Source organism: Pinus tabuliformis, chromosome 4_1 (genome assembly GCF_031772625.1).
Source record: "Pinus tabuliformis cultivar Carrire ecotype Pingquan chromosome 4_1, CPIR1, whole genome shotgun sequence".
NCBI classification, from domain to species: domain Eukaryota; kingdom Viridiplantae; phylum Streptophyta; class Pinopsida; order Pinales; family Pinaceae; genus Pinus; species Pinus tabuliformis.
In genome coordinates, this window is record NC_142303.1 from 360039294 (window position 1) to 360053576 (window position 14283).

General features: G+C 35.7%; 1 protein-coding gene across 1 annotated transcript; it reads right to left on the reverse strand.

Annotated features, from left to right (window-relative positions):
* Window positions 1–3061: 3061 nt before the first annotated feature.
* Window positions 3062–4420, reverse strand: LOC149175776 (uncharacterized). The gene has a single exon (XM_089421238.1). The coding sequence runs from the start codon at window positions 4418–4420 to the stop codon at window positions 3062–3064; it is 1359 nt and encodes a 452-aa protein (XP_089277364.1).
* Window positions 4421–14283: the final 9863 nt, after the last annotated feature.

The window sequence follows — 14283 nt, forward strand, 5'->3', positions numbered from 1 at the left end:
GAGACACTCCCGCCATAACTGTGGCATTCATGGGAGCCGAGAGCCAAAACAAGACAGCGCGTGCGGAGGTGAACGGAGTATTAATGTCGCCAGCATACATTCCTTTAAACCAAGTGAAACCCACCTGCTTGTGATCCTCCCTCCACATGGATCCGGATCTGCTGTACAGGGCTGGCAGGTGGCGGCTCTGCTCAGCCCACTCTAGTCCCATCGCAATGAAAGCGGCCTTAGACACCCGCATCCGGGGGGGCAGCATCTCTTTGGACCAAAAGTTTGCATTCCTGTACTTGATCATGGTTCGATATTATGTCTAGAGTTCCTGTGATTAGAGTATGCTCATTTTCCACACCCACATTGGCTAGGAGGTCAGTGACCTTGTTGCCTTCCCTCTTAACATGATTGAAGATGATGGCCCTATTGTTGAGAAGCGCTTGTTCTATGGCCTCCAATCTAGCCTCGAGTCTCCAACTAGTGGCTATTTTCCTCGCATGAGATCCATTTAGGAGTTGCTTGGCCATGTTGACAAGGATCAAGGAGTCACCTTCGACCTCCAGGGGATGGAAGTTGTGTTTCCATGAGAGGAGGAGACCTTGCCATAGACCCTCCAATTCAGCCGAGTTATTGGTGTCCCATCCAATGTTTCCAAAGTAAACCAGTAGAGGCAAGCCTGTGTGATTTCTGAATATTCCGCCGAAACCTGCTTTTCCAGGGTTGCCCTTTGAAGCTCCATCAAAGTTGAGCTTGAAGGTGTGCTTCGGAGGAGCTATCCAGGAATCCTTTTTTATGTTGATGCTTTTTGAGGGGGCGTTAATGTGAGTTTCCTGAGGGAGTTGCATATTCCAGTTAGCCCAGATGGCTTTCTCATTATCTAGAGAGGGAAGGTCATCCTGAGTCTAGGAGCGGAGCATCAGAGTCTCTTTGAGATTCATACAGAATTTGCTCCAGATGATTTCTAATGGAGAACTTTGATCTTTAAATATGTGCTTGTTCCTTTCTTTCCAGATGCCCCAGATGAGGAGCCCGGGAATCATCCTCCATAAATGGTTGAGGATTTCACTTTTGTAGGGATTCTTTTGCCAATGACGTAAGGAATTGGTGATGTCGTCCGTCACTCTGCATCTTCTTTGACATCTGAAGCTTTCCTTCTTCCATAAATGATTGGCCAAAGTGCATAGTCCAGAAGGTGCTGGAGAGTTTCCTCGTGGGATTTATAGTTGACATAGATAGAAGGGCCATGGTAGTTTCTTCGCCTTAGCTTATCCCAGGTGAGAAATCTCTGATGCCCAACCAGCCAGAGGAAAAGGGAGACTTTGGGCCACGTGCCTGAAGCCCATATTCTACCCCAAATGGGATCGGGGGGCGAAGGGTCTGTGCATATAAGTTTGTAGGCCTCTGAGGTGGAAAAGGTTCCTTTAGGCCTGTAACCCCATCGTAAAATGTCCCTGCCTTTAGAGTATCTTATACATAGTTTTTGGAGCTACCTTTCCAGATCCTTCATAAAAAGGTGATCCGCATTCCTGATTAGCCTGTCACCTTGCTTCCATTGTCTGTAACCTTGCACTGTCTCCTGAGTCCAATGCTGCCAAATCTTTTTCTGTTGCTGTTCCTCCCCGATGTAGCTTGGAAGCGGGTGGAGAATGTTGTTGAGCTTTGGTAATTGGTTCCATGCATCCGTCCAGAATCGAGCTGTTCTACCGTTTCTTACTTCCCAAAAACTATGTTGCTCAATCAACAGGAAGTGTTGCTTGACAACATTCCATATGAGTGAACCTTTTGCATTGGGAGTGAAACTTATTAGCTCCTCCTGAGGTATATGATTGGCATATTTGGCAGTCTAGATGGTGGCCCACGACTTATCAGGGGAAGAGAGCCATTGCCACCAGATTTTGGCGCACATGATAGCATTGCTGTGATTGGGATCCCTCAGGCCAATGCCACCTTTTTCTTTAGGCATACAGGCTGTGGTCCATTTTACCAGAGCCCATTTGCGGTTAGTGGCTGTATTTCCCCAGAGGAAGTTACGCTGTAGATCCCTTATTCTTTTAATTACCCACTTAGGCGCTGCAAGGATAGAGAATAAATAAAGCGGCATTGCCTGAAGCACAGCTTTTATGAGCACCACATGACTTGCAATGTTCAGCGTTCTGTGCGTCCATAGATTGAGACGGGATTCAAGCTTCTCGATGAGGATGCGCCAGGAGGAATGCTTGATGGCCGAATCAATAAGGGGGGCTCCAAGATACTTGGAAGGGAGAGTGTCTACGGGGAAGCCCAATATCCGAGCTATAGCATGCTGCATGACAGGGGGGTATGGAAGAAAAAGATCTGCGATTTTGCTTTATTGATGCTGGTTCCTGAAACCTCAGAGAAGTCATTGAGCAGGGATTTGAAGAGGGAGGCTTCCTGGACTGATGGGTAACCAAAAAGCATGTTGTCATCAACAAACTGCTGATGAGTTATAGCTGGGGAGTGGTGAATGGAGAGACCTTTGAGCTACTGGGTGAGGAGGGCCTGTTTGATGTGACGACCCAGGCCTTCAGCCATTAACACAAAGAGGAAGGGGGAGAGAGGGTCACCCTGCCGAATTCCTCTAGAGGGACTGAAGGGACGGGAGGGGATGCCGTTCACAAGAATGGAGAAGAAGGATGAGGAGATAAGACTCATAATCCAGCGAACCCACATAGGAGAGAATCCAACTGAGCTTATCAAAGGCTTTTGAAAGATCAAGCATAAGTATCATACCTACCTGTTTGGAGTGCTTAAGGGAGTGTATGATTTCATGCGTGAGGATAATGCCATCCAAGATCTGTCTCCCTTCCACATAACCAGATTGTTCAGGCAAGATGAGTAGGGGCAGAAGTGGCTTTAACCTGTTGGTGATGACTTTAGAGATCACTTTGTAAATGACATTGCAGAGAGCAATTAGGCGGAATTTATCCGGAGTGTTGGATTTCTCCTCTTTTGGAATGAGCGCAATGAAAGTTGAGTTGAGAGAAGGTAACAGCCAGTGAAGAGCTCTTGATTCCTCCACCACTTGCCAGAACTCAACTTTTATCATCTCCTAGAAAGTGCGGAAGAAGGTGGTAGTGAAGCCATTCGGGCCAGGGGCTTTGCCCTCCTTGAGTTGGTTCATAGCTAGATCCACCTCCTGGGATAGGATTGGGCATAGAAGAAGCTCATTATGTTCCTCAGTGATAATTTTTGGCACATTTTGGGTGATTTTTTCTATAGCAGGTCGTCTATCTGCGAGGGGCTCTTGATGAACTTGCCTGAAATGCCTTAGAAACTCCTCCTCGATTTCAACATGCTTTTCCACTCTTACCCCTCCTTGCTTCTGTATGAATGAGATATTGTTGTGCATTCTTCTTTGAACAGTGGTTCGGTGGAAGAATTTAGTGTTCCTTTCTCCCTCTTTCAACCATCTAATCCTGGATTTCTGCTTCCATAATATCTCCTCCTGCTTTCTCCTCTCCTCCAGTTGATTGTGAATGCGTTGCTCCTGTTCCAAGGTCCATTCAGTGTGTCCCCCTGTAATTATTTGTTGCTGGAGATCTGTCATTTCCTTGTTTAGGTCTTGTTGCACCTTAAAGATATTTCCAAATGTCTCTTGATTCCAGTGCTTTATTTGGGATTTTAGATGCTTGAGTTTCTGTTGGAACTGAAACATTTTGGATCCCTCTGGCGGTAGGAAGGTGTTCCAAGTAGATCTGATGAAGTCCTTGAATGAGGGGTGGGTGAGCCAGAACTCTTCGAAGCGGAAGGGCCGTTTGGTGGCGTTGCCTGGTCTTTGCCACTGGAGGGAGATAAGCCAGTGATCAGAGCCGGAATGAGGGAGAATTGCTGCCACTATATTCCCTCCCAAATGAACTGAGTTGTCAGATATGAGGAATCTTTCTAGTTTGGAAGTGATTTGATGCTTCCCGGCTCTGTGATTGCTCCATGTATGCGTGCCATTACAAAATTGCAGGTCGATTAGAGAATTGTTTTGGATGAAATCTTTGAAGTGGCCATTTTCCTGTTCCATCCTAGTTCTCCCTCCTTGCTTTTCCTCTAGCTTAGTGATCATATTGAAGTCCCCTCCAATGATCCAAAGAGGATGCCTTCTGTTAAGATTCAGAGCTTCTATTGTGTTAAGTAAAGAAATTTTGTTCCCTGCTTCCTGTGGGAAGTAAACATTGGTAAGGTGGCCATGAATGTTAGTACCTATAATGTGAAAGGTGGCTTGGATAATGTGGTGAGATGCATGAAAGTCGGAGAGAGTTAGCGATTCCGTATTCCAAGCAATGGCTAGCCCGCCCGATGCGCCCGTGGCATCCACTGCAATTGATTGACAACCTGGCCAAGCTCTAGAAAGGATGCTCCCTAGAGTGCTGCTATTACTCTTTGTTTTTTGAAGAAAGCATATTTGCGGCTTCTCCATCTTTATCATGTTTTTTATTATTCTTAGTTTCCCTGGGCTATTGAGCCCCCTTAAATTCCATGAAGTAAGCTTCATGATTCACTACTGATAGAGGGTTTGTAGTACTTCGTCAATTTTGCATAACTGCCTGAGTCCACCAGGATTTTCCCTACTGTAGTTGTTCGTTGGAGATCCGTTCTTCTCCCTCTATTTTTGGAATATTTTGGGGGGAGGCCACCATCCCAATAACTACTTGGCTGGATGCCTAGCTGTTTCTGCTGATAAGCCTTCGAAATGACAACTTCCAGTTTGTTGAGTTGAAGCTCTGGGATTTTATCATAGTCCTTCTTTTTGCATGCTAGTTCAAGCTCAAGAATGTCTAGTCCTTCCATATCAATACTTTCTGGATCTTCATCCATCTGTTGCACCTGACTATTTTCTGCTGTAGATGTATCTAAGCTCAGGGGTTGGTTTGGAGTGCCGTCAACTTCCATATCATTTACTTTCCCATCAAGTCCCTTTTGGCTCTCCTTGGGGTTTGCATTGTCATCCTTGGGGGAATGTGATGCGGGGGAAGAACCAGGGGGGGGAGGGAATGCAGAGGAGGAGATGGGCATGGAGCTGTGCTTTGAGTTCAAGGGTTGCTCTTCTGAGGCTTGAGCAAGAATTTCAAAACTATTGCTCGTAGAAGGGATAGAAGCAGTATCTTGCTGGGGTTTTTTCTCGGTGGAAGGTTTTTTGTGCGCTCGTTTGCGGCTAGGAACTTTGGTAAAGCCATCTTGGGCCGACAATTCAGAGGGGTCGGAGGCGATGGCTTTGGCATTTAGCAGACAGTCCCTAAAGAGATGCCCGTGAGCATGACATTTACGGCAGCGAAAAGGTACATGTTCATAATCCAAGGGTTGAATCCATTCATAATCATCATGAAAGAGACTTACCGAGTCCGGCAGGGCTTTGTCCAGGCGCATGAAGACACAGATGCGGGCATAGGATGTGTATCTTCGAAGCTTCGTCTCTTCCGCTGCTTTTATGTATTCCCCCAGCCCATTTCCAATGTCTTTGAGCAGCCCTTCATCCCAGTATTCCTCTGGAAGCGAATACATTCTGATCCACACTGGTGCCCAGGTGAGGTCTTCCTTGTCCGGGTTAAATCTTGCTACCCAATCCCTTAGATACAATCCTGCTGAATTGAAAAAGTATGGCCCCTCGTCCATGATTCTGTACTTGTCTTCTAGGCATAAGAAGATCACAGTAAAGAACCCTTTCGGTCCTAGCTGCAATGTGATATGGCCCTTGGGTTTCCATTTAGCAGCGATCCAGCCATACAGGGTTTTTTCTGTCGGCCAGAATCCTATAAATTTCCCGATGAGTGCATGATCCATCATATATTGGATTCATTCATTGATCTTCTGACTGGGCAGTTCTATCTTGGGTCTTTCAGCTGCTATTGGTTTGCAGGTTTTCGAGGTGACCTTGGGCATTTCCTCTGGCTTGTCTTTTCTTTCTGGTGTTTCACTGCTCTTGTCTGACTGACTGGCAGATGCATTGGGCTTATTCTGCTGCGGTATCTCACTGTTATTCGCTTCTTCATGGATCGACCCAAAGACTAAAGACCCCGTTTGCCCTGGCGGCGCGATATTGGACAAGGGGGAGGGCTTTGAGGCCCCCCCCTGGGGGGATCCATGTGCTCTGTTGTTATGCCTGTGGTACTCTGTCGAAACCAGGAAGTCAGACCCTCGGTGAATGCTGAATCGTGCCTGTCTGCGCCGTCTCAGAAAGTCGCCAGAACCCTAGTTGCAGAGCTCATTCGATTCTTCATGGTCTTCATCTCGTGGAAAATTTATTTTAATACAAACTCATTATTATACTTAGGCTTTAGTATTTTTAATATTTATCTTAGGGTTTGTACATAGGGTTAATTATTATTAGTATTTAGGATTATTAATAACTATATAAATATTAACAACCAGATTATTTATATGTATTACTATATAAATATTATATTAATATTATAATAATTATATAAAATCTTAATATATATTAATTAATAATAACAATAGCTCATAATAATATTAGATTATCATTATATTATTTAAAAAATCTAATAATATAAACTTATAAAAAAATAATAAAAATTATATTGTATTATTATAATAATAATAATTATATTTATATTTATATTTGTTTATAATATTATAATAATATTATATTATTATAATAATATACAAATATAATTATTATTATAATAATAATATAATCAATATTATTATTTATGATAATTAATAACTATACAAATAATATCAACTATATTTTTATATATTTATATATTTATGATTATTATAAGAATTTTATTATAATAATATAAACTCATAATAATATAAAATCTATGATTAATACTATAAACCTAAAGAATCTATATTAAACATTGGTTAATATTATAAACTCTATCAATAATATTATATGCTAAGAATATGAACCCTTAGATTAATAAATCCAAGGGATTGATATTATAAACTTAAGGAACTAATAACAACAAGGGATTAATACTAAAAACCTAAAAAATCAAAAGGATTGATAGTATAACCCAAGGTATATAAAACTGATGTAGGGATACCCCCGCACATACCCATAGTATGCATAAAAATGAATAAATGCATCAGTCCCAGGTATTTAACTCTCAAAGGAGTCAAAACATCACCCAAAAATGGTTAAGGCCCTCTTTTATCAATTCCTTTATATCAAAACCCAATCACCCCGCTAAAACCTCCTATCGGAACTTTAATCAACCTTTGAGCCTTCATATAAGACTTTATTGAAGTATTTCATTAAACCTTCCTATCAGCACCTTAAAACCCTTCATAACCTTTGTTTATGACTCTTAACCCCGTATATATAACCTTTTCCTTTATGAACCATTTGTTATATATAATTAACACATGAAAACCCTTTATCGTCGCTATTTCTCTTATAGCCCATTTACAATGGAAAATACATGCAAACCATACCTTTTCCGCTTTTGGTACGATCTTGGCACACCTAACAAGGATCACCTTTATCACTATTGCAACTTTCCATTCCCATGGTCATTTTAACACACGACTCCATCTCCTCCGATATGCGATTAACATAACAAACATCAATTCATATAAGCCGCGCCTAATAAATCTTCGGGTGCACTCTTATCATATACCCCAATACTCTTTACCCCGATCAAAATACACTGAGAAATCACGCAAAAACACTTAGCGGATCTGTAAAGTGGACTTGAAAACTTATAAAAGTTTCCCTATACCCTTATCAAGTCCGAAAGTTTGGTCAGATCGACACTTTGGAGTGAATGGGGACTGACCATTAAAAAGCCAGATTGCGATAATGCGATGCATCATGGACTATCAGATTAAGAGTCCAGATCAATGGTCCAGATGCGATCGACGATCGCATATCGGGAGGTCAAGGACTAACAGTTTATGAATGTTGTGATAGCGCGATGTGGTGGAACGCTGATACGCCAATAGCGATAAATTGGTGATTGGAGGAATCGGAAGTCGGGTGTCGGCAATTGGAGCTGCGGAAAGGTCGGAAGAGCGGACCCGATTGTCTTTATAGATGTGGGTGTATGAATTTTGAAGTCCGAACTAAGGTTTTGGAGCGGGTTTTCATGGTTTTCCAGTGTATTTCCCGTATTCCGATAGATGAATGGTTAAAAGGGTTTTAAGGCTTAAAGGCCTATATGTAATGCTTCCGATAGTATAAAAGCCCCGATAAAGTTATATGGCTCCAATTTAATGTAAGTGCACGGTTGAAAGACTCAAGGCCTAAAGAAATTCTTCTGATAGGCTTAGTGGGCCATAATCCACAGGCCTCAAGATTGATATTTTTTTAAGGAAAGGGATTTTGGTTAACCCCCAAGATCTCTTTCCATCAAAAACCTAAGATAAACAAAAGAGACTAATATTATAAACTCAAGGAACTAATAAACCCAATGGTTTAATATTATAAACCCAAGGAATTATTGAACCCAACAGATAAATATTAAAAACCTAAGGGATAAAGAAGTGGAAGGGATTGATATTACAAATACAAGAGATTAATAAAGATGACCATGATTGATATTATAAACCCAAGTTAATAATAAACCCAAAGGATTAATACTAAAACCCCAAGGGATTATTGACCTAAGGAAATAATATTAAACCCGAGGGACTAATATTATAAACTCACCATTGGTAAACCCTAATATAAATTTTAGAAAAACTAAAATAAACATGCTTTATTTTCATGGTGAGACAATCCTTGTCACGATGTGACATTCAACCATGGTTGACCATGGTTGTCTATGATTGACAATGGTTAACCATGATCGATATTATAAACCTAATGGAATAATAAACCTAAGGGATTGATATTATAAAGATGACTATGATTGATATTATAAACCCAAGTTAATAATAAACCCAAAGGATTAATACTAAAACCCCAAGGGATTATGAACCCAAGGAAATAATATTAAACCCAAGGGACTAATATTATAAACCCAACATTGTTAAACCCAAATATAAACACTACAAACACTAAAATAAACATGGTTTATTTTCATGGTGAGTCAATCTTTGTCAAAATGTGACATTCAACCAAGGGACTAATATTATAAAACCAACATTGGTAAACCCAAATATAAATACTACAAATACTAAAATAAACATGGTTTATTTTGACACTAAGAAAAATCTTGTCACAATACGACATTCAACTATGGTTGACTATGTTTGGCTATGATTGAGAATGGTTTACCATGATTTGTATTATCAACCAAAGGGAATACTAAACCCAAGGGATTGATATTATAAACCCAAATGAATAACATACCCAAGGGATAAATACTAAAACGCAAGGGATTATGAAGGCAAGGGAATAATATTAAACCCATGGGACTAATATTATAAACTTCACATCGAGTAAAGGAAAATATCAATACTACAAACACTAATTATAAACCCAAATGAATAATAAACTGAAGGGAGTAATACTAAAACCCCAAGGGAATATGAACCCAAGGGAACAATATTAAGCCCAATGGACTAATATTATAAACCCAATATTCGTAAAACCAAATATAAACATTAAAAACACTAAATTAAACATGTTTTATTTTCATGGTGAGACAATCTTTGTCAAAATGTGACATTCAAGCATGGGACTAATATTATAAACCCAACATTGGTAAACCCAAATATAAATACTACAAACACTAAAATAAACATGGTTTATTTTGATGGTGAGACAATTCTTGTCACAATGTGACATTCAACCATGATTGACCATGTTTGGCTATGATTGGCAATGGTTTATAATGCTTGATATTATAAACCAAATGGAATAATGAACCCAAGGGATTGATATTATAAACCCAAATGAACAATAAACCCAAGGGATTAATACTAAAACCCTAATGAACAATAAACCCAAGGGATTAATACTAAAGGCCCAAGGGATTATGAACCCAATGGAATAATATTAAACTGAAGGGCTTAATACTATAGACCCAACAATCGTAAACCCAAATGTAAATACTACAAACATCAAAATAACATGATTTATTTTGATGGTGAGACAATCCTTGTCAGAATGCGAGAATCAAACATGGTTGACCATGATTGATATTATAAACCTAAGGGAATAATAAACCCAAGGGATTGATATTATAAACCCAAACGAATAATAAAACTAAGGGATTAATACTAAAATCCCAAGTGATTATGAACCCAAGGAAATAATATTAAACCCAAGGGACTAATATTATAAACCCAACATTGTTAAACCCAAATATAAACACTACAAACACTAAAATAAACATGGTTTATTTTCATGGTGTGTCAATCTTTGTCAAAATGCGACATTCAACTGAGGGACTAATATTATAAAACCAACATTGGTAAACCCAAATATAAATACTACAAATACTAAAATAAACATTGTTTATTTTGACGCTAAGAAAATTCTTGTCACAATGCGACATTCAACCATGGTTGACAATGTTTGGCTATGATTGAGAATGGTTTACCATGATTTATATTATCAACCAAAGGGAATAATAAACCCAAGGGATTAATATGATAAACCAAAATGAATAATAAACCCAAGGGATAAATACTAAAACCCAAGGGATTATGAATGCAAGGAAATAATATTAAACCCATGGGACTAATATTATAAACTTAACATCGAGTAAAGACAAATATCAATACTGCAAACACTAATTATAAACCCAAATGAATAATAAACTGAAGGGAGTAATACTAAAACTCCAAGAGAATATGAACCCAAGGGAATAATATTAAGCCCAAGGGACTAATATTATAAACCCAAATATAAACATTACAAACACTAAATTAAACATGTTTTATTTTCATGGTGAGACAATCTTTGTCAAAATGTGACATTCAAGCATAGGACTAATATTATAAACCCAAATATAAATATTACAAATACTAAAATAAACATGGTTTATTTTGACGCTAAGAAAATTCTTGTCAAAATGCGACATTCAATCATGGTTGACGATGTTTGGCTATGATTGACAATGGTTGTGTGTTTATTTGAATTAAATATGTTTTTGTTTTATGTTAAGGAGGGATATTTATGATGTGTTTTTAAAATGCATAATGTTTGATGAGATAGTAAGAATTTATTATTAATTATAATATTGTGAGTGTTGTGTATTTTTGAAATATATTGCGATATTGCTAGTAACTTATATATTTTAAAAGTATTGTGCTATTCTTATTTTCATTGAAATTCTGTAATAAAACAAAAAAATAAATACATTATACAACACAAAAATAATTAAACATTTAAACTTCCATCATTATAAAACATTTTCTAGTAAATTAATTTTTAAAGTGTATATGTGTTATTAAAATGTAAAGTGTTTCATTAGGTTTTTTGAAAAAAATATTATTAATTAGATTATTTTGAGTGTTATGTATTTTTGAAATATATTGTGATATTGATAGTCACTTATATTTTTAAAGCACTGTTATATTATTTTTAATTTTTCCTATACACTTTTGTGATCTACTAACCTCACAACTCTATAAGTTATAAGATTATTTGTGATCTACTAACCTCACAACTCTATAAGTTATAAGATTATTAGCATGTAGTCCTTTCTTATTGAATAAAATGGATGGCTTTTCCCTTATGGTTAATATTGATAATGTTTTTTTTGTTAAAACATAATGTTTTATACTTATTTAGTGTTTACTATATTCAAACTCTTTATATATATCTAAAATATTATTTTCAACCGAATATCATTATAAAGTGGATACAACATTTAATTTACTTCTTGTAAAATATAAAATTTGTACATTTTATTATATATACTTTTATGAAATTATAGTGATTATTTATATTTTTTGAATGTATATTGATTAATAGTTTTAAAAAATAAAAAATAAAAAATGTTGAATTAAATCAAAATATAACATTTAATTTGATAGTTATTTGTATATATTATTTGATTTGTTTTAAATAAATTTATTAAATTAAACATTTATATAAATTAAGATGCAACATTCAATTTATCACATAAAATGTGGTGTATGTATAACATTATTAAACACATAGAACATTGTTGAATTGAGATTTCTATGATCCATAACAATTATAAGAAGAGCTTCGGCATAAATCACATATAGAAAGACCTTTGTTGACGCGTTTTGAACCAACCAGTGTGGTTTATCGTCAAGACAATTTGAAGAAACAGATCCAGCTTAATAGGTTAAATAGTCTGAGCAGAGACTCCAACGGCTAAATCGACCAACGAACACATATTTCATTAAATTTGGAATTTTTTTGTTATAATGACATCACTATAATTGATCTTTTTGGTTATTTTCAAATTCTATATACATTATTTTATTCTAAATTTAGTGAAATATGTGTTAACGGCTAATTTTGACCTTCAGACCCAGGTCAAATTATTATTCATTAATTTAATATTATTATTATTTTTAATATTAATACATAAAATATTTTTAATGGTTAGTTTTAAAAATTAATTAAGTAATTAATTAATGATTATATATATATAAAAGTTATAACATTAGATTATTAAGATAATTATCTTCTTAAACTAACCACTATAAGTATTTTATTTATTTTTTAATCCTAACTTTTATCTTAATAACCTAATATTATAACTTTAATTTATATATATATATATATATATATAAATAATTATTAATAAATAAATAAATTAATTTTTAAAACTAACCATTAAAAATATTTTATGTATTAATATTAAAAATAATAATAATATTAAATTAATGAATAATAATTTAACCTGGGTCCGAAGGTCAAAATTAGTTGTTGGTCGATTTAGCCGTTGGAGTCTCTGCTCAAACTATTTAACCTGCTAAGTTGGATCTGTTTCTTCAACTTGTCCTGATGATGAACCACAATGGTTGGTTCGAAATGCGTCGACAAAGGTCTTTCTATATGTGATTTACGCCGAAACTCTTTTTATAATATAGAACATTATTATATAAAAGATATACTATCAAAAATATACAAACAAAAAACATGTAATACAAAATAAAAATACAATTATTAGATTTATATTATACAAAATAAAAATACAATTATTAGATTTATATTACAAAATATTAAAATATATATTTATTAATAAAACATGAAAAAAGTGCTATGTTAATTAAATTGAATACTAATATCGAATAAATATAATATTAATTATGTTAAAAGTAAAATAAAAATTCAAATGTATTGAAATCAAATATAAATTAAATTAGCACATTTAATCTCATAGTTGTGTATTTTTGAAATGTATATTATTTTTGAATTTTTTTTTATTAAATTAAATATAAATACAACATATAAGTCTTATATATATACAAAATTATTACATGCATATGAAGACAAACAAATCAAATTATAATTAACAAACATATGCAATAAAATTAAAATCCATATTGTAATTAAAATACAACATTTAATTTGATATTTGTTTTTATTCTTAGGAAAAAATAATTATATGAAATTAATGAATGTGAATTACAATATAACTATGCCGTAAAACTGCTTCTGCTTGGCTAAGAGCTCGTCTTCCTCGGACGTAAGGAAACAGGTTAACGGCCCAAGACCCAGAGGCATCTCGCAGGAGTGAGAGCCTGCTCCCGATTACGGACCACCAGCAGGGTTATGCCAGGTGGCGTGGTTTTCCTATTTAACAGTGATGAGTCAACCCAGCATTCGCGGATAGCAACCAGAGATGGCTGTCCTCACTGTTGGTTTGACATCTGAGTTGATAGGTTTTACCACCTTCGGAAAAAAACATCCAACTTCTTGCATATGATTTTGTGTGCTTAAAATTATTACACCTATTCAACGTTTCATTCCAATTTTTTTTACCGTAAATTTAAAACAATATTTAAACAACAATTCATTTTGTTAAATGAAAAATAATTTTATTTATATTCCAAATTTCTTCTTACACTTAATTTAAAACGATACCTGATATATATTTAAACAAAATATTATTTTTTAAGTTTCCATTTCATATTTCTGATTACACTTAATTTAAATCTATATCTAATGTATATTTAACAATGCGTTTGATTTCGCTGAAAGAAAAATATTTTTATTTCTATCTGAGATGTCTTCTAACACTTAATGCAAAACCCAAAAAACAATAGTAGTCCCAAGATCGAACAAGAGTAATTAATTTCAACGGCAGTCAAATAATTTCTTCTTAAATTCTCTCGTCCCAAGATAGGATTGACTGGGCGTTGCTGGGATGATATTTCTAATCAAATCATCAAATCTCTTGACCACGCTTGGAACTGTCTATATATTAATTTTGA

Bases quoted from the DNA above. Each gene is read 5' to 3' on its own strand.
- LOC149175776 (XM_089421238.1), bottom strand. From the start codon at position 4,420: ATGGAGAAGCCGCAAATATGCTTTCTTCAAAAAACAAAGAGTAATAGC.